This window comes from Mobula hypostoma, chromosome 17 (assembly GCF_963921235.1).
Source record: "Mobula hypostoma chromosome 17, sMobHyp1.1, whole genome shotgun sequence".
Classification (NCBI taxonomy): domain Eukaryota; kingdom Metazoa; phylum Chordata; class Chondrichthyes; order Myliobatiformes; family Myliobatidae; genus Mobula; species Mobula hypostoma.
Genome location: NC_086113.1, coordinates 50,268,395 through 50,295,483, shown reverse-complemented (window position 1 = coordinate 50,295,483; position 27,089 = coordinate 50,268,395). Strand labels below are relative to the sequence as shown.

The 27,089-nt window shown below is 41.0% G+C and overlaps 1 protein-coding gene across 2 annotated transcripts in view; it reads left to right on the top strand.

Annotated features, from left to right (window-relative positions):
* The first annotated feature begins 1,777 nt into the window (after positions 1-1,777).
* The window catches only part of cdkal1 (CDK5 regulatory subunit associated protein 1-like 1), a 522,933-nt gene continuing 497,621 nt past the window's right edge, over positions 1,778-27,089 (top strand). For both annotated transcript variants that reach the window (XM_063069880.1, XM_063069879.1), the window contains exons 1-3: positions 1,778-1,846; positions 8,633-8,802; positions 20,172-20,284. In XM_063069880.1, the coding sequence (XP_062925950.1) occupies positions 8,636-8,802; positions 20,172-20,284 (280 nt within the window). In that variant the 5' untranslated portion in view covers positions 1,778-1,846; positions 8,633-8,635. The remainder of the gene's footprint in view (positions 1,847-8,632; positions 8,803-20,171; positions 20,285-27,089) is intronic.

Sequence of the window (27,089 nt, the reverse complement as noted above, 5' to 3'; positions counted from 1 at the left end):
CATTGTGTGTGTGTGTGTTGCTGAGTTTTATCTCTACTTTTACCACTGCATGGGTGAGATGAAGGAATGGTTGTGTTTAGCCTGAATTTCAAAACTTCTCAGGATACAGCATGACCTCTGTACTCAAAGCAGTGTCCTATATCATCCTGAACGGAGAGTGCTACTTAACAGAGTAAGATGTCCTACATCATCCTGCACCAAGAGTGCTGCTTTAACAGAATAAGATGCTTCAGTGTGAAGCAAAATTGGACACTGGCACAAAAGGAATTACAGGTGTAAAAATGATTTGTCTTTAGTATCTTAAAATGGGTAAAGAATTCAAAAGGGGGTTTGGACCCAAGGAGGCTAAGGGAGGAGGTACAGAAGCCTAAAGGTGACAGTGATTTAGGAACAGCTTCTTCCCCCCCTGCCATACCATTCCTAAATGGATATTGAACCCATGAAACTCACCTTACCTCATTTTTTTCTTCTTGTATTACTATTGTTTTTGCAATATTTTAAATCTATTTAATACAGTATACACATTTATACTTTAATTGATTTACTTTTTTTTCTCTCTATTATGTATTGCATTGAACCGCTGCTGCTAAGTTAACAAACTTCACTACACATGCTGGTGATATTCTGATTCTGAAGGTTACAGGTAGTAGTAATAGAATGTAAAGTGGGTTGAAGGAGATTATTCAGTTTCCTTTTGATAATAACATTAGAGATATTAGGGGACCAGTGACCAATGTCAGTTAGCAAACAACATTGTTGGAAGTAAATACTGCTGGCTGAGTGGATGTAGAGTAGAAGGTGGGAAGCTGGCTGGAAAACGAGCTGAGAGAGGATGTGGTGGAGGTGGGTACATGAATTGTAAGGTTTAGTGGACAGATGGGCCAAAGCGAGGCAGATTACAGCTGCTGAAAAGTGGAGCCAAAAAACCTGCTGGAGTAAGTCAGCAGGACAGACAGGTGTGGGGTGCGATGGATGGAATGTTCCTCTATAAATACACCTGACCTATCGAGTTCTTCCAGTTTGTTTTTTTTTGTTATATACAACTTGGACTTGAACCAACCTGCACTACCCTAACGGCTACCTCAGCGGTGGAACTCTGCTTTGAATGCCACCGACATGTCCGTCTTTCCCTTCGCCTCACTCAGGTCTGGTTTTCGCAATCGTTTCCACTCTCTTCGCCACCGTGTACGATATATGTATATGTCTGTTGACTGTACCTGCGTGCCTGTGATACTGCTGCATCAGTTTTTCAAAGTGCCTGAACTTCACCAAACTTATGCACACGACAGTAAATTCGCTTCGACTTGACTCATGCAACACACAAAATGCTGGATGAACTCAGCAGGTCAGGCAGCATCTGTGGTAAAGGGCACACAGTCGACGTTTCGGGCCGAGACCCTTCATCAGGACCAGGATCAGTTCTTTCAGCCCTTTGTGTGTGTCTTGCTTGGAATTTCCAGCAACTGCAGATTCTCGACTATGTGGCTGACTTGACCCATGACTATTTGAGCTGGGCTGGGGAGTGAACAGATTTAGGTTGCAAACATGTGGCAGCAAAATGGACTCGTCAACAGGCTTCCAGGGTTAGTCGAGTTGGGCCGTATCTATGACTATTGAAAGGGGCTTAGTATTTCTGAAACTGATTGAACATCGCGCTAGGGTGAACTAGAGGGCTGTTATTAGGGGTAAATGCTCAGGTTACCAGTGCCCGAAGTTCCGCGACCCGACTTGTGCGAAGTCTCTCGCTCGCCGTCCGAGCAGAGGAAATGACATCACGGGAGGGTCAGAGGTCAGCACGGTGATGGCGCAGCGCAGCTGGAGTTTGAGCGTGTGAAACCTGCCGCTAGTAAGTTCCAGCTAACGGGTAGGGTGCGGAACCGGGCTCGGGGCTGAGATTGAGTTTTGAGAAGGGACGAGGCCGAGGGCTCGAGCAGACGGACAGTGGATGCTGGAGTCGGAAAAGTTGACTGTTGCTCTTTAAAAGCAGATGCTCTGCTGGGGTGATGGCCGTCTTGGGTCAATTAGTTTGCTGGTTGGGGCCTTGTCTATTTATTTAAGGGAGGGGGTGGAATAACGTTCATCTCCTGCACACTTCACCGAGCATGATGGCCACCGGAGATCTTCGCATGGGAGAGTATGGAGCGAAGCTTGTGCCCCGCTGGGCTTTGTGGATTTTTAAGTTTCGACCAAGTTTTTGCAACAACGGTGCATCACGCAGTGCGGGCTCTGTTCATTTGGGAGCATTGCTCTGAATTTGGAATCAAGGAGAAAACACTCTCCTGATTGGAATCTCACTTTGCACAAAGCTAGACACATCTGTTTGTTGCTAGATATCTTGGCCTCAGTATATTACTGCCGGAGTTCGTCGGGGCAGTTTCTACGCCTCAAGCCAATGCCTCAACAAGAAGTAGGAATATCTACTGATTGCAGAATATTTAGTTTAATTCACTTATTGAAAATGAATCACTGCATTCCGGGAACTAGACCGTGTTTGGGTATGGCTGATATGTGGTGAGTTTTGAGGCCAAGTGCCAGAGAGTCTTCACCACTTAGCTATTCAGTGGAATTATTATCACAAGTTGGCAGGTTGATCACCATCAGTCAAGAACCTGGATCACTCACTTGCACACTGTGGGTACTACCACAGATCAGAACCCGGGTGGAAGAAGCTAACTTGCCACATGACTTCAAACTTTCCACGTACAGGCACAAATCGTGAATACATGGAATACTTTCCACTTGTCTGCAGCTCAACAACAGTCAAAATGCTGTGATACCATCTGGTCGAGCATTTGCTTTAAGCTGGTTAAACATCCAAGTCATTCTACTGGTATTCTTTGACAGTAGTGTTTGCCTTCCACTAGGTGCATGAGTAACTCATGAAAGCCTTTGCTAGGAACTGCTCCACTCAGTATGTGTTGTCTGTTACCCAGAAGGGAAAAAACAGAGTACCCGGGAATAACATATGTAACGTTATGTGCTTGTTTATACATTGTCGATCTTGGACCTCATTCAAAGCAGCCATAGGACAAAAATGCACATTGCTGAAATGCTGGATCATAAAAGGCAGACAAAATTGAAAAGGGTGAATATAGGACGAAGGTGCTGTATTTGAATACATGCAGTATACAGAATAAGGTAGATAAACATGCAGCACAGTTAACAGATTAACAGGTATGATGTTGCAGGCTTGACTGATAGAAGATTATAGCTGGGAGCTGTATGTCCAAGGATATACATCATATTGAAAGCACAGGCGGGAAGGTAGAGGGGGTGGCGTTGCCCTTTTGATAAAAAATGAATTCAAATAATTGGAAAGAGGTGACATGGGGTTGAATCATTGTGGATAGAGCTAAGGAAGTGCAAGGATAAAAAGACCCTGATGGGAGTTCTATGCAGATCCCCAAACAGTACAAGTTACAATGGGAGATAGAAAATGGATGCCAAAAGGGCAATGTTGGTGCTGGATTCCAGGAGGGGGAATTTCTGGAGTGTCTATGAGATGGCTTTTTAGAGCAGTTTGTGATTGAGCCCACGAGGAGATCAGCTATTCTGGAGTGGGTGTTGTGCAATGAACCAAAATTGATTAGAGAACTTAAGGTAAAAGAACCCGACGGGGCAAGTGATCAGAATATGATTGAATTCACCTTGAAATTTGAGGATAATCTAAAATCCGATGTGTCAGTATTACAGTGGAGTAAAGGGAATTACGGAAGCGTGAGAGAGCACTTGGCCAGAAAAGAGCACCGGCAGGGATGACAGCAGAGCAAGCAATGGCTGGAATGTCTGGACACAATACAGAAGGCACAGGATATATATACGTCTCAAAGAGGAAGATGTATTCCAAAGGCAAGATGACACAACCATGGCTGACAAGTGAAGTCAAAACCACCATAAAAGCCAAAGAAAGGTCATATAATAGAGCAAAAATTAGTGGGAAGTTCGAAGATTGGGAAGCTTTTAAATACCAACAGAAGACAACTAAAAATGTTATTAAGAAGGTAAAGATGGAATACGAAAGTAAGCTAGCCAATAATATTAGAGAGGATACTAAACGTTTCTTCAGATGCATAAAGTGTAAAAGAGAGGTGAAGTGGATATTGGACCACTGGAAAGCGATGCTGGAGAGGTAGTAATGGGAGACAACAAAATACTGGACAATCTGAATAAGTATTTTGTGTCAGTCTTCACTGTAGAAAAGACTAGCAGCATGGTGGAAGTTTCAGGGGTCATGAATCTGTGAAGTTACCATTACTAGAGAGAAGATTCTTGGGAAACTGAAAGGTCTGAAGGTAGGTAAGTCACTTGGACCAGATGGTGTACACCCAGACGTGGCTGAAGAGATTGTGGAGGCATTAATAATGATCTTTCACGAATCACGAGATTCTGGAATGGTTATGAAAGATAGGAAAATTGCAAATGTTACTCCACTCTTCAAGAAGGGAGAGAGGCAGAAGAAAGGAAACTATGGGCTAGTTAGTCTGACCTTAGTGGTTGGGAAGATTTGGAGTCAATTATTAAGGATGATGTTTAAGAATACTTCAAGGCACATGATAAAATAGGCCTAGTCAGCATGGATTCCTCAAGGGAAAATCTTGCCTGACAGATCTGTTGGAGTTCTTTGGAGAAATAACAAGATAGATAGATAGATATACTTTATTGATCCCGAGGGAAATTTGGGTTTCATTACAGCCGCACCAACCAAGAATAGAGCATAAATATAGCAATACAAAAAAAACACCAACGATCAAACAACAAAATGCAAACTATGCCAGATGGAAATGAGTCCAGGACCAGCCAAGCAGAAAAGACAAATGAGAATCGGTTGATGTTGTGCACTTGGATTTTCAGAAGGCCTTTGACAAAGTGCCACACATGAAGCTGCTTGAGAAGTTACAAGCCCATGGAATTACAGGAAAGATTCTAGCATGCATAAAGCAGTGGCTGATTGGCAGGAAGCAAAGAGTGGGAATAAAGGGCACCTTTTGCAGCTGGCTGTCGGTAACTCGCGGTGTTGCACAGAGGTCTGTGTTGGGACCGATTCGTATTACATTATATGTCAATGATTTGGATGATGGAATTGATGGCTTTGTTGGAAAGTTTGCAGACGATATGAAGGTAGGTGGAGAGGCAGGTGGTTTTGAGGAAGTAGGGAGGCTTAGACAGATTAAGATTATGGGCAATGAAATGGCAGGTGGAATACAGTGTTGGGAAATGTATGGTCACGCAGTTTGATAGAAGAAATGAAAGAGTTGACTATTTTCTAAATGGAGAGAAAATATTTTTTTAAAAAACTGAGGTGCAAAGGGACTTGGGAGTCCTTGCAACACACACAAAATGCTGGATGAACTCAGCAGGCAAGGTAGAAATCAGTGTTCATGCCATCAGGTTGGAGGCTACCCAGGGTCTGATTTCTCGAACTTTTGGTAATGCCCCCACCCCCTTCATTATTTCCTATCCCCTTTTCCCTCTCTCATCTTATCCCTTGCCTGCCCACTGCCTCCCTCTGGTGCTGCTCCCCACTTTTCTTTCTTACATGGCTTACAAGGATGTTGCCTGGATTGTGTGGATAGTCAGAGGCTTTTTCCCAGGGCTGAAATGGTTGCCACAAGAGGACACAGGTTTAAGGTGCAGAGAAGATGTCAGGGGTAAGTTTTTTACTCAGAGAGTGGTGAGTGTGTGGAATGGGTTGCAGGCAACGGTGGTGGAGGCGGATACGATAGGGTTTTAAGAGACTTTTGGATAGGTTCATGGAGCTTAGAAAAATAGAGGGCTATAGGTATGTCTAGTAATTTCTAAGTTAGGGACATGTTGGACACAACTTTGTGGGCCGAAGGGCCTGTATTGTGCTGTAGGTTTTCTATGTTTCTGTGTTTCTGTTCTCTCCTATAGGACTCCCTCTTCTCCAGCTCTGTATCTCTTTCACCAGTCAACCTCCCTGCTCTTTACTGCCCTCCAGGTTTCACCTATCACCTTGTGTTTCTCTCTCCCCTCCACCACCTTTTAAATCTACTCCTCAGCTTTTTTTTTCTCCAGTCCTAACTAAGGGTCTTGGCCTGAAACGTTGACTGTATTTTTTTTTCCATAGATGCTGCCTGGCCTTCTGAGTTCCTCCAACATTTTGTGTGTGTTGCTTGGATTTCCAGCATCTGCAGATTTTCTCTTGTTTGGGATTCCTTGTGCAGGATTCCCTAAAGGTTAATTTACAAGTTGAATCTGTGATGAGGAAGGCAAATGCAATGTTAGCATTCATTTCAAGAGGACTAGAATATATAAGCAAAGATGTAATGTTGAGACTTTGTAAAGCACTGGTATTGTGAGCAGTTTTGGGCCCCTTATTCTTACAAAGAATGTGCTGAAACTGGAGAGTGTTCAAGGGAGTTTCATGAAAATGATTCCAGGATTGAACGGCCTGTCATATGAAGAGTGTTTGATGGCTCTGGGCTTGTATTCTCTAGAATTCAGAAGAATGAGGGGTGGCCTCATTGAAACCTATTGCATGGTGAAAGGCCCTGATTGATTGCATGTGGAAAGGATGTTTCCTATGGTGGGAGAGTCTAAGATCAGATGACGTAGCCTCAGAATAGAGGAGTGTCCTTTTAGAATGGGGATGAAAAATTTCTTTAGACAGTCGTGAATCTGTGGATTTCTTTGCCGCAGGCAGCTGTGGAGGCCAAGTCTTTATGCATATTTAAGGTAGAGGCTGATAGATTCTTGATTGGTCAGAGCGTGAAGTGATACGGGGAGAAGGCAGGAGATTGGGACTGAGGAAAATTGGATCAGCCATGATGAAATGGCAGAGCAGTTTCCATGGGCCAAATGGCCTAATTCTGCTCCTATATCTTATGATCTTATAGTTTATTCAGTATACATTCTTTTAGTGGTGGTCAACAAACTTTGTCTTTAGTGGCATTTGGATCTGTTGTCATGGCAATAGTGGAGTCAATTATATTCTGGGATGTGAGATTACATTGCGATGGAATACAGTTTTGCTGCAGATGGCAATATTGTATAGTTTTGACCTTTTAGATCTGTTTGAAATCGATCCTATTTAGCATGGTTATGATTTTATGTTACCTAACAGAAACCATCTTCAGTGAGAAGATGGGATTTGACCAGGCATAACGCAAACATCGATACATTTGCCGATGACTGAATCTCAGATGATAAGATGTGCAGGAGTGAGATAAATTGGGTAGTTGAGTGGTATAGCAACAACAACCTTGCGCTCAACGTTAGTAAGACCAAAGAATTGGTTTTGGACTTCAGGAGGGAACCCACTCCAGTCTTCATTGAGGAGTCAGCAGTGCAAGGTTTGAGCAGTTTCGAGTTCCTGGGTGTCAACGTCTCTGAAGCCCTGGGCCCTGCATAGTGATGCAATTACAAAGGCTTGCTAGTGGCTATATTCCATTAGGAGTTTGAGGAGTTGTTGTCTGTCACCAAAGACTCGTACTTGCCTCCCCAGCACCCCAGCATCGAGGACATCTTCAACAGGTGATTCATCATAAAGGTGGCATCCAGCATTAAGGACCCTCAACATGCAGGACATCCCCTCTTTTCATCATTACCATCAGGGAGGGGGTAAAGGAACCTGAAGACACACAGTCAATGTTTTAGGAACGGTTTCTTCTCCTGCTCCATCAGATTTCTGAATGGTCCATGAACGCTACGTCACTATTTTTGCTTTTTTTTGCATGACTTTTATATATATTTCTTATAGTAATCTATAGTATGTTTTTATGTATTGCACTGTACTGCTGCCACAAGCCAACAAATTTTATGACATATACCAGTGATAATAAACCTGATTCTGATACCATTACTAATGCTGGAATTTTGTTTAATTTCATGGTTTACTGTAACTAAATTTAATCCCCACTTGCCACAATTCTGATTTGAATTTGTATTTCTGTATGATAAATGCAGGACTTTGGATTACTTGCCCAGAAATATCATCATCATCATTACGTGCCATGTTGTATGACAGGGCTGATCATGGTCCTTGACCGTGATTGCTCTTGGCAAATTTTCCTACATAATTGGTTTTCCATTGCCCTCTTCTGGGCATTGTATTTACGAGATAGGTGACCTCAGCCATTATCAATACTCTTCAGAGATTGTCTGCCTGGTGTCTGTCATTGGCCGCATAGCTAGGGTTTGTGACTTGCACCAGCTGCTGATATGACCATCCACCATCTGCTCCCATGCCTTCACATGACCCTGATCAGGGGGCTGAGGAGGTGCTGCACCTTGCCCAAGGGTGACCTGCAGGCCAGTGGAAGGATGGAGCACCTTACACTTTCCTTGGAAATGAAAAATACACTTTTAGTAGAGACATATCTCCACCACTCTGTGGTCTGGGTTCTTGTGCCAACAGAAGATCTAAATCCCTTGATTCGATTGTTTGAATTTTATTTGTTTTAATGACATAGTTTTGTACATTTAACGTGTTACTTCTATGGTGTAATGTCCCATCAATTGGATGGTTTTACTTTCCTCACCAAAAGTTACCAATAATAGTTTTTGTTTTGAAAAATGTCATTACATAATTCTGATTGTCTTTTCTTGTATATGCATAAATGTTAGTGACGAATGTTTAGAATGTATAATGAATTGAGGATTTGTGTTGCAGGACATGCCAGCCACTTGTGATTCGATAATAGAAGACATTGAAGATATTGTGTCAGCACAAGATCCCAAACCACATGACCGACTGTTTGTGAGGAAGAGCATTGTACCTCATGTTAGAAAGAGAAATAAACACAAGCAGGATGGGTGGACTGAAGACTTACAGGCTGATAGGTGAATTCTAATTCCATCATTCGTCAATATTTACAGTTTCATGTAGAAATCGTTTCAGTTGTGATTCTGTTGCTGCCATGGCTCTGGAAATCTCAGGGAAATAAGAAATAATATCTTAAGTAATTGAAATCATGTTTTTGTGACCAGTTTATAACCTTTGATTTGGTTCTCCTTGTCTTAGTCTTAACTTCTTTTCTTTGTCATGGTACTGAATATGACTTTACTAGATTTTCATAGCTCCTTTAATACTGAAAATTGCACTGAGGCATTACATCTCAGAGTTACAAGTGAATTAATATTGACCTGTACCAGTACGTATGAGAGGTGAGACTATAGAAAGATTTGAAAAGGATGAACATTTAAAAAATGGAGGCATTGCTCAAGTCGCCGGCCAATGGTGCAGTGGCATTAGCATCGGACATCAAGGCAAATGGTCCCAGGTTCGAATCTGGCCAGCTCCTTGTACGCCTTCCAGTCGTGCTGGGTTGAGTGTCGAGTTAGCAACTCGGTCTCATAAACAAACAGACAAATTCTAAGGAAGTGGCACAGGTGCCGCCTGAAAAGAACAACGTTGCTCAGGTAGGAATCATTTTAAGTCAGGAGGTAAATAATACCATTCCTGAAGATGTTTTAGGTTGCAGGGAGGGGTAGGATAGAGAGAACATGGAAAATAGGATTGAGATTGCTCTGTACCCTACAATATTTAATTTATGCACTTTGCTTATCTATGCGTAATGCACTTGTAGGTTTAATTCTTACTTTCCTGTGTTGTGTGTTACATGTACGACTGTGCTTTACACCCTGGTCTGGAGAAACGTTATCTTGTTTGGCAGTATTCATGTATATAGTTAAATTACAATAAACTTGACTTGAGCTTGAACTAATGCTGATACCTGTGGAACTCACTTGCATTTTTAACCATTTTCTTTCCATATCTTATCATACCCTATTCAACCTAAGATTTGTGTTTCTGGTAGGACTTGACTAAGGAGATCCAAACAGACTTAATTTTTCATAATGAAAACAATAAACACTGGAAGAACGCAAGGGGGCAGCAGCAGTGGAAAGAGAAGCAGAGTTGATGTTTCAAATGAGTGACTTTTCTTCGGAACTGGAACAATGAGAAAACAAGCATGTTTTAAATTGTAGAGAGGGGTCGTGTCGAGACACCAAAGAGAATACCGTTGAGGTTGAGATTACTCTGCTGATACAAGTGGGTATCCTGTCTGAGGGATGGTGTTGGGTTAAAAGCAGAAAATGCTAGAAAAGCACTTACCAGTTACTGTTGCTGCCCTTTCCACAGATGCTGCCTGGGTTGCTGAGTGTTTCCAACATCTTTTATTTTCCTGAAGATTTCCAGTAGATTTTTCACTTTGATGGATGCTTACTGATCATCGCTGATCTCTCTGGAGGAGTTGAAATAAAGAGAGATAAATGAGAGCTGTACACAGGACGGGCCTGGGCTGTTCAGAGCACAGTTACTCAAATGAAAAATAAAATGCTGGAAATCCTCAGCAGGTCAGGCACCTTTTGTTGAGGTAGAAAAATCGGACCCATACCACTGGTGGATTACCATACATCTGACCACTTCTGACAAGTTCTAGTTCAATTTACTGTCATTCAACCGTACACATGTATACTGCCAAATGAAACAACATTCCTCTGTACCAAGATGCACAAAATACTACATATAACTAACACATAGAGTAATACTACTATAAGTATATTAACAAATAATAAGGTGCATTTACGACACAAGTTAAAAAGTAAACAGTACAACGTTACTGGCGCTTCATACGTGATGAGACCTGGGTGCTGGCGAGGAGTACAGTAGACTTTTGATCTGGGGCAGAAGCTGTTTCCCATCCTAACAGTTCTTGGCCTAATGCTACGGTACCTCCTGCCTGATGGCAGGGGGTCAAGATGTTTGTTGGACTGGAGGGAAGGCCCTGAGTTTGCAGCGCTCCTGATGAATATCTCTGATGGTGGAAGAGGCACCCCGATGATCCTCTCAGTAGTTCTCAAAATTCTTTGTAGGGACTTGCAATCAAATGCCTCTTCACATGAATAGGCTAACAATCATAGTTAAGTAAGGAGTTTAAGACTATTAGATTAGATGAAGATATTTACATTGCTAAAAATAGTAAGGCAACAGTGATTAGGATAGTTATGGGAAACAGCAAGAATTAACCCAAAATGATAGATATTTATAAAATGAAAGTTTGCAAGAGCTTGTACAGCCGTGTAAAAAGAAATAACAGAAAATAAAGCTGTGATTTTCTTAGGAAGCAAAGGCAGGTGAAGTTATTGTGGTGAGAAATGACATAGTGGAAGCTTTAAATCTTTTATGTCTTCATGTACTGGCGAAAAGAAATGGTGCAATATTAAAGTTCTAATGGCATTGAGGGCCTTAAAATAGTAATAAATATAAATTAAACAAAAGGACTAAAAGGATATAAATCCTAAAGACCTTATTGGCTGCATCCCATGATTGCAAGATATTTGTTGACAGAGATCCATTTTGTGATCTTTAGATTCTGAAATAATTCCAACTGTTAAAAATGTCATACTGATATTTCTAAAGGAGGGAGAAAAAAATCGTCATAAGCTAGGTGTAAGGTGGTGGTGGAGGGAGGCAATGAAGAGGTGGAGGGAGGAAGACAGTACTGATTGGAGCAATACCCAAGATGGGAAGGTGTTTGTGGTTATTGAAGGCCACTCTTAATCATTTAAATGCTTAGTATCAGCATTGCCTTGGTTCCCGGAGATAATTAAACTAAGTCTACACTGTGGGGGTGGAGCAGGTCAGAGCTCAGGAGTGTGGTGTGGCTCGGCACTGAAAATCCCCAAAAGCTTTCTGTTCTCCATAAAACAGGCCAGGGGAAATATGGAGCACTCTCCTGGATGTGTACAACTATAACAATAATTTAAATTTTGTATATAGCAGTCTGTTTTAAGTAGATTCCAGTCATCATCTTAAAAGTTGACCCCTTCCATCATGGTTATAGTATATACTCTTTACAGCTCGCACTGTGGCAGCTCCAAAACATGTAACCCTTATCTGGTCATATAATCACAGTTCCTTCTCATTGTTAATGGGTGAACATAACTAAAAGTGCTGTTGATGCACATTCATAGGAACTCAAGTACAGTGCTGTGCAAAAGCCTTAGGCACATGTATATCTATCTAGGGTGCCTAAGACTTTTGCAGGGTATTGTATTTGTGAATGTGGAGCAGAGAGTGAGTTTGTAAATCTGGTGGAAGGGAAAGGATGTTGGGAATGACGAGAGTGGAACGCCACAAGAGGGGTTTGGGACAGGTGGCAGAGGAGTGCCAGAGGTGGGGGTGGTGCAGGTGCAGACACACCCAGCTCTGAGACACCAGGCGAGGTCATCTGATTCCAATCAATTGATTTATTGATCTGGTGCTTTCTCTCTCTTCCCCTTTTTCCGACCTTGATTCCACTCTCCCTGCCTCCTTCAAGCTCTCAGTCCACAATAGAGACTCGTGTCATAATATGGTTTATCATCAATCATATGTCATGAAATTTGTTTTATTTTTTGTAGCAGCAGTACAGTGTAATACAGAAAATTAGTTCAGTATTGTGCAAATATCTTAGGCACCCTGACTATATGTGTTTGCCTAAGACTTTTGCACAGTAGTGTAGTTCAAGTAAGTAGCACATTGCTGCCTTCTCAAAAGGTAATTGGAAAGAAGTTATTACTGTCGGTTCTTGAGAGATCCTAAGAATTTAGTGAGTTATATCCAAGAGATTTGAAAGCTGTAGAGTTCTTACAGTTGTTTTATCTTTAGGTTCTGTATGATTACTGCAGATTAGTGAGTCACAATTGTGTCCCTGCCATTTAAGAAAGGAATGTGAAAATGGGGAACTATTGACCTACACTTGGTACTGTGGAAAGTGCTGAAATCTCCAATGAAGGATATAAAAGTAGAATACCTTTGAAAAGAGTCATAGGATTTGGCACTTCATGCCAATGTAGGAAAATGGAAATCATGCTATTCTAATGTGTTGTTCTCGGAGGGTAATACTAATCGGAGACCAATGAATATACTTAGAATGTCAGATTTTTTTAAAAATACAAAGTACCCCATAAAAGATTGGTCAACAAGGTCAAAGTTCATGGAGTTGGGAGTAATATGCTGGTAAAGATTTTGAATTGCCTACTAGAAATCACAGGAGTAGAAATTTCTCAGGTTGTCAGGTTGTAACTAGTGCAATACCAAAGCGGTTGATGTTTAGGTCTTCGAGGTTTGTCAATAATTTGGCTGAGGGGACCAAATGCCATATTTCTAAGTTTGTAATTAGGTAATTGAGAATAGGAAGGAGTGTGTCTGAAGGCTTCATTGGGATATACAGTAGATAAGCTAGAAGCGTAGGTGATAATGTGGTAAATGGAATTTAATATGGACAGATGTAGGTTTGTTCATCAGTTTGCAAAACAGAACAGAGTATTTTTCAAATTACGAAATATAGGGAAATGCTTCTGTACCACTTTCTGCAAATGCATCCTCATTTGCCTCATTGGGAAATTACAGTCAACATAGATTGGTAATAACGTCTCTTCAGTGGCAATCCATGCAGGCACACCTTAAGGATGTGTGCTTGGCCCACTGCTCTTCTGTGATTTGATGGCAAAGAGCGGGTCAAACACCATCTATAGATTGAAAGATGACACTGTGGTTGTTGGTAAAGTCATTGATGGGGATGAAGAGATTTACGAGTATGAGATAGATTAGCTGGTTGAATAGCTTCGCAACAATGACTTCAATAGGTTTCAATAGGTACATTTAATGTCAGAGAAATGTATAAAATATACATCCTGAAATTCTTTTACTTCGCAAACCTCCACAAAAACAGAGAGTGCCCCAAAGAACGAATGACAGTTAAATGTTAGAACCCCAAGGCCCACCCCCCCAGCTTCTCCCGAGCATAGCAGGAGCAAAGTGACGTTCTCCCCTCCCCCACCAGCAAAAAAGCATCTGAACCCTTTACTGAGCACTCAAGCGTGCAGCAAAGCATCAGACTTGCAGTACCCCAAAGACTGCTCGTCACCCTATATTTCGACATATCACAGGCTCTCTCTCTCCCTAATAAGGGAAAAAGAGGTGCCTCTGTTTCGCAGTGAGAGAGGAGACATAACAAACTACTTACTAATTTATGATGTTAAAAGTCTGTTGTGTTGCTTTTTCCGAGCTCTGTGCCCAAAGAACGCGGGGCTCTGGGCACACAGCCAGCAACCAGCTTACTGCTTTCGATCTTCCGTGTACTCCCACAACACATCAGGCGGCGGCACCAACCTCGAATCCGCCCGCCTCCAGAGCTACGAAAATTCGGCGCCCTGAAGGCGTGTTAGTCTTCCAGCCGCGTCCTTGGCATATTGAAAAGCGGCTGGTCATGAGGCCCTGAGAGTGGGTCCCATTTCCACAAAGAACTGAAGTCAGCATGTAACTCTAGGTCAGGGTCTCCAAAAGAACCCTGAACAGGAAAAAAGGAGATATTAAAGATAGAAATAGGGCTGTTTCCGAAGAGGCAAGCAAAGGAGTCGCCGTCATCCTAAGCTCTGCCCTTCACTCTTGCATTCAATTTCAGCGAAACCAAGGAATTGATTGTGGACTTCACGAAGTGGAAGTTGGGAGAACACAAAGCAATTCTCATTGAGGGGTCAGTGGTAGAAAGGGTAAGCAGCTTCAAATTCCTGGGTGTCAACACCTTTAGCAACCTAACCTGGGCCCAACACATTAACACAATCATGAAGAATCTACACTAGCAGCTCTACTTCGTCAGGAGCTTGAGGAGATTTCATATGCCGCCAAAGACTTGCAGATTTGTACAGATATACACTGGAGAGCATGCTGACTGGCTGCATCACAGCCTGGAATGGAGGCAACACTGCACAGGATCGCAAGAGGCTGCAGTGAGTTATAGACCCAGCTGGTTCCATCATGGGTACAATCATTGAGAATATCTTCAAGAACAGTGCCGTAAGAAGGTGGCATCCTTGTCCAAGAGCCCTCATCATCTGGGAGGTGCCCTCTTGTTATTACTATCTTGGAGGAGGTACAGGAGCTTAAAGACATGCACTCAGTGATTTAGGAATAGGTTCTTCCTCCTGTCATCAGATTTCTAAATGGTCCAACATTTGCTAAGTCCTTTTGTTTACATTACTTAATTTGTAATTTATAGTAATTTTATTGCTGTGCATTGTATTGCTGTTGTGAGACAACAAATTTCATATAATACACTAGTGCCCACTTTATTAGGTACTTCCTATACCTAAAATAGAGGCCACTGAGTGTATGTTCATGGTCTTTTGCTGCATAGCCCATCCACTTCAAGGTTCAATGTGCTGTTGGTACTCAGATGCTCTTCTGCACACCACTGTTACGTGGTTATTTGAGTTACTGTTGCCCTCCTGTCGGCTTTAACAAATCTGGCCATTCTCCTCTGACCTCTCTCATTAATGATGTGTTTTCACCCACTGAACTGCTCACTGGATAATTTTTGTTTATTGGACCATTCTCTGTAAACTCCAGAGACTGTTGAGCATGAAAATCCCAGGAGGTCAGCAGTTTCTGAGATACTCAATCCAACCTGTCTGGCACCAATGATCATTCTATGGTCAAAATCATGTAGTTCACATTTCTGCCCCATTCTGATGTTTGGTTGGGACAACGCTGAACCTTTTGACCATGTCTTTTATGTACTGAGTTGCTGTCACATGATTTGCTGATTAGATGTTTATATTAACGAGCAGGTGTACCTAATAAAGTGGCCACTGAGCACATATGATAATGATAATACACCTGACTGAGATTCTGATGTTCAAAGGGAACAGCTGTGCTTATGCACAACTTGGTGGAAGCTAACATGCAGATTTAGCAAGCAGCTAGGAAGGCTAAAGCTACGTGGGCCTTTATTTTGAGAAGATTTGCGTAGTTGAGAAAAAGTCACTTGGAGATACTGTAGCTTGTTACATTTAGTTTAGTTTTTGCCTCAGTGGAAAAAAAATGGAAAAATTTGCTTAGAGACAATTCACTAGACTTTGTTGTGTTATGATAGGTTTAGCAGGCTAGACTTATATTTTGCAGGAATTAGAAGATTGAACAGTGACCTCATTGAAACACTCAAAATTCCTATGGGGCTCATCAGGGCACTAAAGGGGATGGTTTTCCTGGGTGACGAGTTTAGAATTGGGTCACAATTTTGGAATAGAATATACAGTTGCAAGAGAAAGTTTACAAACACTTTGCAATTGTCTGGTTTTCTGCATTAATTACTCAAAAAATGTAATAGACAAACACAATCTGCCTTAACTAATAACACACAAACAGTTGTGTGTTTAATCATTCACAGTCCAGGCTGGAAAATTTATGTAAACCCTTGCACGAACCTCCTTTAGCAGTAATAGCCTCCCAAACATTTCCTGTAGCTGCTGATCAGACTTGCACAGTAGCAAGGAGGAATTTTAGACCATTCCTCCGTACAAAACTGTTTCAGTTAATCAATATTTCTGGGATACCTTGCATGAACAGCCCTTTTCAGGGCATACCATAGCATCTCAATTGAGTTAAGGTCTGGACCTTGACTTGGCCATTCCAAAACTCAAACTTTCTTCTTTTTGAAACTTTCTGTTGTTGATTTACTCTTGTGTTATGGATCATTGTCTTGTTGCATTATCCAACTTCTATTAAGCTTCAGGTGACGGACCACTACGCTGATATTCTCCTGTAAAATGTCTTGATACAAATTTGAATTCATTGTTCCCTCAATGATTGCAAACTGTCGAGGCCCAGAGGCAGCAAAGCAGCCCCAAACCCTGATGCTCCTACATGCTTCACAGTTGGGATGAGGTTTTGGTGTTGGGTGTGCCAAACCTCCAAACAGTGATGAGCATTTCTACTAAAAAATTCAATTTTTGTCTCGTGTCCACAGAACATTGTCCCAGAAGCATTGTTGAATTTCCTGGTGGTCTTTTGCAAACTTGAGACGTAGAGCAGTGTTTTTATTTGGAAAGCAGTGGTTTCCTCCATGGTGTCCTTCCATAAGCACTATTCTTGATCAGTGTTTTTCTTATAGTGGACACATGAACAGAGACTTCAGCAAGATATAGATATTTAACATAGAATAGTACAGCACAGTACAGGCCCTTCGGCCCACAATGTTGTGCCGACCCTCAAACCCTGCCTGCCATATAAGCCCCACCTTAAATTCCTCCATATACCTGTCTAGTAGTCTCTTAAAATTCACTAGTGTATCTGCCTCCACCACTGACTCAGGCAGTGCATTCCACGCACCAGCCACTCTCTGAGTAAAAAACCTTCCTCTAATATCCCCCTTGAACTTCCCACCCCTTACCTTAAAGCCATGTCCTCTTGTATTGAGCAGTGGTGACCTGGGGAAGAGGCGCTGGCTATCCACTCTACCTATTCCTCTTATTATCTTGTACACCTCTATCATGTCTCCTCTCATCCTCCTTCTCTCCAAAGAGTAAAGCCCTAGCTCCCTTAATCTCTGATCATAATGCATACTTTCTAAACCAGGCAGCATCCTGGTAAATCTCCTCTGTACCCTTTCCAATGCTTCCACATCCTTCCTATACTGAGGCGACCAGAACTGGACACAGTACTCCAAGTGTGGCCTAACCAGAGTTTTATAGAGCTGCATCATTACATTGCGACTCTTAAACTCTGTCCCTCGACTTATGAAAGCTAACACCCCATAGGCTTTCTTAACTATCCTATCCACCTGTGAGGCAACTTTCACGGATTTGTGGACATGTACCCCCAGATCCCTCTGCTGGTCCACACTACCAAGTATCCTGCCATTTACTTTGTACTCTGCCTTGGAGTTTGTCCTTCCAAAGTGTACCACCTCACACTTCTCCAGGTTGAACTCCATCTGCCACTTCTCAGCCCACTTCTGCATCCTATCAATGTCTCTCTGCAATCTTTGACAATCCTCTACACTATCTACAACACCACCAACCTTTGTGTCATCTGCAAACTTGCCAACGCACCCTTCTACCCCCACATCCAGGTCGTTAATAAAAATCACGAAGAGTAGAGGTCCCAGAACAGATCCTTGTGGGACACCACTAGTCACAATCCTCCAATCTGAATGTACTCCCTCCACCACAACCCTCTGCCTTCTGCAGGCAAGCCAATTCTGAATCCACCTGGCCAAACTTCCCTGGATCCCATGCCTTCTAACTTTCTGAATAAGCCTACCATGTGGAGCCTTGTCAAATGCCTTACTAAAATCCATATAGATCACATCCACTGCACTACCCTCATCTATATGCCTGGTCACCTCCTCAAAGAAGTCTATCAGGCTTGTTAGACGCGATCTGCCCTTCACAAAGTCATGCTGACTGTCCCTGATCAGACCATGATTCTCTAAATGCCTTTAGATCCTATCTCTAAGAATCTTTTCCAACTGCTTTCCCACCACAGATGTAAGGCTCACTGGTCTATAATTACCTGGACTATCCCTACTACCTTTTTTGAACAAGGGGCAACATTCACCTCCCTCCAATCCTCCGGTACCATTCCCGTGGACAACGAGGACATAAAGATCCTAGCCAGAGGCTGAGCAATCTCTTCTCTCGCCTCGTGGAGCAGCCTGGGGAATATTCCGTCAGGCCCGGGGCCTTATCTGTCCTAATGTATTTTAACAACTCCAACACCTCCTCTCCCTTAATATCAACATGCTCCAGAACATCAACCTCACTCATATCGTCCTCACCGTCATCAAGTTCCCTCTCATTGGTGAATATTTCTGCAGGTCTTTTGCTATTACTTTTGGATTCTTTTTCACCTCTTTCAGCATTGCATGTTATGCTGTTGGCATGATCTTTGCAGGACGCCCACTCCTGGGGAGAGTATCATCGGGACTGAATTTCCTCCATTTGTGGACTGATGAACACTCAGGTCTTTACATTTTTTTTAGTAGCCTTTTCCAGCTTCATGCATTTCTTCAATTCTTGATCTAAAGTCTCTGAAAGATGTTTTAATTGAGGCATGGTGCAAATAAACAGATCTTTCTTGAGAAGAGCAGGCTCTGTCAGTAACCTGACTTCGTCTTTTTTATCGAGCAGGGTACCTCTACAACCCACACCTCCAATCTCATCAGATTGAATGGAACACCTGTCTTTTGTAGAAGGTGCATTACCCCAGAGGTTCACATACTTTTTTGAGCCTAGATTATGACTGTTTAAATGGTGTACTCATTATTGACAAAAAGTCGTCTGTCCAATTATTTGTGTGTTATTAGTTTAGGCAGATTGCGTTTATCTATTATTGTGACTTAGATGAAGATCAGAGTTAATGAATGCAGAAAACCAGATAATTGCAAATCATTCACAAATTTTTTCTTGCAACTGTAATCCATTTGCGGTTCATCTGAAGGGAAGCTTATGTACTGAATAGTAAATCTTTGGAATTCTCTATCCCCAAGAGCTGTAGTGGTTCAGTCCTTGAGTTTGTTCAGAACAGAGATGGATAGATATCACAAAATAATCTGCAGATGCAGAGGCAAAAGACCAGTCGTGATTGTGATGATTGGTGGAGGACCAGGAGGGCTTACTTCTAATTCTTTGTGTAATATAAGATTATTTCATAAATGCTGGCTTTGCCAACTGCATTCACAACCTGCAAATGATTATTTTGAAGCTTTGTCTTTCATTCAAAATTGGTGATTTTAGTGTTTATAACTTTGTACTTAACACTGAATACTAGTAGATCATACTGAATTAAAGTTTTGATACTGAACTGAAAAGATCCATCTGGTTCAAAGAGAGAGCGGTTCTAAAAAGCGGCTAAATCATTGGATGGCATCTTCAACCAAGACATGCCCTATTGTTATGACTGATTTCAGGCACAGCCAGAGTGTGAAGGGACACACTCAACAATTTAGGAAGCATGAGAGGGCCTCAAGATGGCTGTGGCTCAAAAGAGGGGAGCCATGGGGTCATAAGTAGCTAACCATCTGGACACAAGCTGGGGTCTGATCAGCCCTGGCTGGGTCACCTGGAGGAGGGTGTATGATGTTGAAAGACCCGAAACACCGGATTATTCCAGGAAATTCACTGAAGATGTGTCCAGAGGCATCAGTAGATATATGTACACAGCTCTTCCCCTCAGTCTATTTTGGAATTTGTGAACTGCTATAAAAGGAACATGTTCGTGATTGTATTAATGTTGTGGCTACTGCTAATGTTACTAACGTTTTTGTTAAGTATTAATGTGACCAGAGGTGGAGAACTATCTTTAGTCTGTTAGGTGGCATTCAGGAACTTGGTTTGGCTTGGTTTTCATTGTTTTCACTAATTTTGTTTATTCATTGCAGTGTTATTCCTGGTACACAGAAAATTTGGGTGAAGACTTGGGGTTGCTCACATAATAATTCAGATGGCGAATACATGGCAGGTCAACTAGCTGCTTACGGGTACAAAATTACAGGTACAGAAAAAATTACATTTTATAATCATATTACAGATGATAGCAATCTCTGTGTTATATCTTAAATTTCCTTTAAAACAGCTTCAAAACTGGACTACTGAACAACTTGTTTACCTGATAACTTTTGTTATTTGCTGTGTTTTGCGATATTTTGTCACTTATCGACCATATTTTTCCTGACTGTCAGAATAGAATTTAATTTGCAGAGAAACCCAGCTTTATAAATTCTTGATTACCTGAAAGAGTGGCATAATAATGTAGGAATAAGGTGATATTTATATCTGATAGAGCACCTGGTTTAACAGTGCTGTAAGCAAGCACTGAGATTTGCTTCTTATCACAGCTATTGATAGTTTATTGTTCAAAATGGTGTTTCATTTGATCTAGTGTTGTCTCCTAGTAGACTCCATTGTATAATAATGTGATTTTGTGCAATTTTTCCCAATATTTTCTTTGCTGTTATTCAATTCAGAGAAATCAATTTAATCTCCACCTGTTCTTAATTATTTTGCCAATGTATCACAAAATGGCATCAGGATTGAAGACCAAGGATAAAATACAGCTGTGGCAGTGTGGGCACAGAATTGGCTAAGTAACAAAAATCTAATAGTACTGCTTCTAATGTGAAGAAGTAACTGATTTGGTAGATAATTATTGATGATCAGCAGGAGTTTCTTGACTATTTACCACTGTTTTTTGCTGGTAGAATAGGTTGTACTTGATTCTGATGGAGGAATCATGTTGTTTGAAAGCTAGAATTCTGTGCATTGCTTGACTAGCTCGTGCGGCAGATTTCCCAATTTAAACATTTTTCCCCTGATGTTGATAAGGAATACAGTGATAGCAGCATTTCTGTTTTTGATGCCTCAGATGATCCTGAGTTGTTATTCTAGTTTCATTCTTATATTTCTTTAGTGCAAAAGTCTTGATATAATTGAATAGCTGGCTTGACCATTTCAGAGGACTGGATAGGTGGGTAGCACTAGACATCACATTCACTGAAAAATGAGTTTTTAAACATCAGTCTATTAGTCGCATGGTCACCATTAGTTTAAGTTATTTCAAATTATTTTTTGAGAAGTGTTATTTTTTTGAATTGACTGATTTTAAGTTCCCAGCTGTGGTTGGTGAGATTTGAATTCTCATAGCTAAATCATTACTCCTCCAATAACTTAATAACTATGCCACATACCAATCAAAGTTAAATTTGATAATATTTTGCCTGCGTTAGCAGCTATAGTGTACCTATATTACAGCACTTCAGCTAACATAAATTTGCAAATCACTGCCAAATATTTGAGGTAGAAAATAAAAATATATTTTGCAGAATTTATGTAGGAGCAAAAAGAAGTAAACAAAACATGAAAGAAACAAATTAACTGAATTTTTTTCAACGGAACATGTGACAGAAAATCCCAATATGAATGGTTTTCTAAGAATGTACCTCATATAGCGAAGCGTCTTTCATTAGTGCCTCTCTTAAAGCTTCCTTCTTAGCTTTCAGAAGAGGTAGATCCTCAAATTGTAGGAAGGAGCTGAACCAGGCAAAAAGTAGAGAGTGGACTTCAAGATGTATATCTTGTGATCCATCTGTTTCCTGTCCAACCAAGTGCTCAGGATAGATACGGGGGATGTAGGGAGACAACTGGTTTTCAATGGAAAAAGGTTTTGGAGCTTGTCCTCACAATTTCAAAGAATTTGAGGAAAAGAGTAGGAAAATCAAATGTGAAAATTGTCTAGTTGAAGAATGCAAATTTTAGTTGATTGACATGGGATCTAGCCCCCTGTGAATTGGAACAAAATTGCACCATTAAATTGTAAATATAAACTGGTTGGAAAGTACAGTGCATGGTAAAAATTAGGAATAAATGTTGGGGTAAATGATGGGTTTTCAGATCTGAAACTTTGAATATAAACAATGTAATGAGAGTGAAATTGAAAGGAGGTATGTTCGTAATTCAGTGAAGAACCAGACATTTGTGTCTGCTTTGTTGTGAACTTAAGTTATTCAAGCAATCTTCCTCATTAGCCAAGATCAACCAGATTTAGATTATTTTGTAAATCCGATCACAGTGGAAGTTAATTTATTCTGAAAATAAACCTAACTTTTAAAACACAGCCAAAAATTGACTTCCATGTCATGGATATGTGATTATATTGGGTGCTATCCTGTTGCAGCATTTGATTACAGGATTACTTTAACCTAAAAAGGAATTGAGTGGTGAATGTGAGACCAGTATATATCTAAATAGTTTTAAGGTATACGATTTCCCACTTGCCTTTGCACATTCTCATTGACAACAGGTTCCTTGTGCTTGGAGTGCTTATGTTGCCATGAGCTAGCATTTGTTTGTTATCAGACTAGTAGTTTGAAAATAAACCCTGTGTCAATTTTATTAGCCAGTTAGGGATGGGGATGGGGGTGGGGTGTGAATTCTACTCTGCTCCGTGACCAGATTGGGAATTAACTGGTGTAATTCAAATTGGCTTTTTGGTTGTAGAAAAATACCTGGGAGCCATTCATAGGGTCATACTGCGGTACCAGAATTATTGAAGTAAAAAGTTGAAATGTCTGAATTAGCAAATTTTAAATGTAGAACTCAAAGTTGGTAATGGTTCCAACAAGTCCGAAATTTCTCCTGACACTACGTACGGTTTTGTTTATTTTTTGTTTGCAAGGCAGTTTGTTTTGTATGGATGGTTTTTTTGAAAGTACTTTTTTGTATGTTTGGCAGTGATTTTAACTGATAGATGATGAAACTAGGATTCTTTTCTCGCTGTTTTGGGGAAACAAAGAGTAAAGTGCTTATCCATTTAATCAATAAAGTGGCAATAGAGTGAAGTTAAAAAAAGAATGCTGCTAAGATCTATGTGTACTGAATAGAATTTTAAATTTACCACTGTTAAGCATTTTTAAACAGTGATTCTAGTGAATTGATATTCAGCATGAGCTTGTTTAGATTTTTTAAAAGAAATATTAATATAAATGTATAAGAAATTAGGTGACATGACGTTTATTTATGATTCACTACTTTGCACTGAAATTGCTTGCGAGCATGAAGCATAGCAAACACTGCCTTGCTTGATATATCACTACACTTGATCCTTTAATAGGGTCTTTGGTGTTCAGTAGTTTAATAAATCTTCCTGACTCTTTGCCATGATAAAACTTCAAATCTTATGTATGTATAAGGAAATCTGCATGCAAATATTTGATTATATTGTTTACAGGTTTCTTTTGTAAGGCTAATTAATTTGAGTGATCAGTTTTATTTTGCTTAATTATTGCTTATTGCTTATTAGTTGTGTTAACGATGCGATAGGTGTGTATACCAACTCATGGTGTCATGATATAAGATGAATGTTTGTTTTCTGTTTCCCATTCCTCATCATTATCAGTCCCAGAGGTATAAAGTGTTTCCCTACCATAGACAAAAGATGGAACATGGAACATTCTAATGCACAGAGCAGTTAATTACAAAATTGCTAAGAGAGTGGCTTTCTGTCTGATTTTTTTTCCTTTATTTAAATTCATATAATTTATTATTTTTATTATAGGGTGTGGGAATACAGGAAAGACTAGCAGTCATGACCATCTGTAACCACCCTTGAGAAAGTGCAGTTTTCTAGAGAAGATATTCCTCCAGTGTGATTGGGGAGGGAGTTGAGGATTTGGGCACAATGTAATGATGAAATATTTCCAAGGATAGAATGCTACTTGGAGAACGTGCAGGTGATGGTGTTCCCTTGTGGTGGCATCCGTTAGTCTTGCGAAACCATGGATCTGCGCCTGGAAAGTTTCAAGACGCAGGCCTGGGCAAGGTTGTATGGAAGACCGACAGTTGCCCATGCAGCAAGTTTCCCCTCTCCACAACACCGATGTCGTCCAAGGGAAGGGCAAGGGCCGATACAGCTTGGCACCAGTGCCGTCGCAGGAGTTGCCAGAACGAGGTTGAAGGCAATCACGGACTGCCTTAGGGACTCCAGCTCCGGATTTATCCTCAGGGTTTACTCCCGAAGCCTTTCCCATGAGTGGGTATGGCCGCAAGGCAGCGGAGGCTTGAAATCAGAGTTTTCCCTCTGTTAGATGGACTGCCTTCTCAGGCTGATGAGCTCCATCTACCCGAAGCACTGGTTTTAAGGCACCAGGACTCACCTTCGCCCTTTCTCCTGACAGTAGAAACAGTTCCGCCGGGCTTAGAGGCTAAACCACACGAGAAGGCTCGGAGTTGGACTTGGCTGTCAGAGGCTATTTGAGGCGCATGCCGTGAGGAGCTCTTTTAGGTAGTGGAAGCTTGTTCCCACTACCACTCCTCGGCTTGACAACCTTGGAACCTGTTCCCTTGTACATAGTGCTGTTGTTGTCCATGGTGGTAATATTTACTTACTGGGGTGCTAAAAGTGGGGTTGCTTATGTAAGTACTTGTAAACATTGTAAATGGTACATGTTGAAACTGTTGCACTGTTTGAAGAGGAAAGGAATGTTTAAAGTTGTGAGTAAGGTGTAAAGCCAGCTTCTTCCTGGATGGTGTTGAATTTCTTGAGCCGTACTTGAGCTGCATACATTCAGCTACGCGGTGACTATTCCTACACGCAGGTAAGTTGCACGTTGTGGATGGTGGAAATACTCGAAGTTGTGTCATTCATTGGAAGATGACCCAGACCTGATCTGCTGTTGTTGCTGCAATTTTGATAAGGCTGTTCCAGTTGAGGTTCTGGCGAGCAGTGACTCTCGTCTCATCCGCTGATGGACATTGATGTTTGGGGGACTCGGCAAAGGTAATGCATGAAGAGCATGTGGTTCAATTATCCTTTGCTGCAGAAGATCATTGCTTGACATTCGTCTGGTGTGACAGTAGCAAGCCACTTTTCAGATTGAGTCTGAATTTTACAAGGGTCTTACTGCATGTAGGCATGAGCTGCTTGGCTTCTCAGTTATGAATGAATATAGTGCTATTATCAGCAGACATCTCCACATTTGACCTCATGGAAACAAGTTAATTGAAGAAGTAGCTGAAGGTAATTAGGGATTGTGATGAAAGAGTCGGGTTCAATGGAGTACTCACAGAATTATACTCTACAGTCATATTAGACTGTTTGAACAGTCTATAGGACAGCACTCCTAATTTTAGAGTTGTTTCTGGGTGTGTTTTTTTTACCAGATAAACCAGGCCGGGAATAACTTTGCCATGTTAGAATTTGGTGGTGTGTGGGGCAAATTGATTTTTCTGAAAGACATTAATAGTATAGCACAAATTTGGATATCTTTTTACAATATAGAAGCAAGCAATTTCAACTCAACATGTCTATACTGACTCAGAGCAGTCTCATTCTCATTTTATCCCTGTAATCTCTTCTCCACGTATTCCCACCAACTCCCTCCCTCTCCTGATCCTGCTCAAATATGCACCTGCACACGCAGAATAATTTAAATTGGTCATTTCAACTACCAACCACCACTTTGTTTTTGGAAGGAAACTGGAGAAAAGACGTAGAGACGGGGAGAGCATGCAAACTTTATACAGCACCAGACATCAGGATCCAACCAGGGTTGCTGGCATTGTGAGACAGCATCCTGCAAGTGCTGCCAAAACTTGAAGGAAAGATGTGAGATCATTTACCTTTTGAACAGGACTTGGTTACATGGCTTCTCAAGGCTGCTGTGCTATTCAACAAGATTACAGTTAATCCAGTGCCCACTTTTCTGTTTCTATCTGTATACTTCCCAACTTTGCCCCAGTGATCAGTAATCTATCATTTTTAATTTTGAATGCATTCAATGGGCTTCATTGTCTGCAGTTGAGAATGCTGCAGAATTGTTGAGAAAGAGTTCTGGGGCTTGTGTTCTGGTGGTAATTATTATTCTAGTTTAGTGCAGTTAGTAAACAGACAATAACAGCAATTAATAAAACTTTTCAAGTGTTTCCTAAATTGTTTTGTTCAGTAGCTGCATTTAAATGCTGCCTTGTAAACAATAGAAAAAATATTATTATAATTGTTTCTGCAATTATCAATTCACGGGTGTGTTTAGACTTTTAGTTTTCCAGTTGGCAGAATATTTATTGCAGAGCTTTTCAGCTCTGTTTGTGTCATTTAAAAATAAATGTTTTATAGCATTAGGCTATATCTACCCTTGATTAAAATACGGAAATAAGCACTCAGACTGAAAGCATTTCTGAAGGTTAAGAAATCTTCTTAGATGTTTGTTTTGGAGGTATTAGGGCATGTGTGAGTACAGTGAAACTATTTCCATGTTAGTTGGAGTTTTGGATCACATTTTGAGAAATATAAGTCCAAACCTTAAACCCAAGAATTTTAAAACTGAAATATTTAAATAACTTTGGAATAGTTTCAGAAAAAAAGTATAAGTAATGGTAACCAGAAAACCATTAGATTTTCATAAAAACATGTCCAGTTCATTCAGGGGAAGAAATTTTCTATTCTTTACTCTATCTGGCCTTTTTAGGATTCAAGGTCCACTAATGTAGTTGATTCCTTACTGTCCAAACAGTTCTGAGGAAAATTGGGATGGACAATAAATGCAAATATTTCCAGAAACCTCAAGATCCTGTGACACTTCTAGTTTTTCCACATGCTTTGCCCTGCAAATATAGGCACTAACTCTCCTATGAATGTTAATGTACTGTGATGCACCACATCACATCTTTTGGAAGCTCTGTACCTGTTCTAGATTTTTTAATAATATTAAAAACAGCGGTTGATGAAAACTAGTGCTAATGAGTCAGCAACACACATCAAAGTTGCTGGTGAATGCAGCAGGCCAAGCAGCATCTCTTGGAAGAGG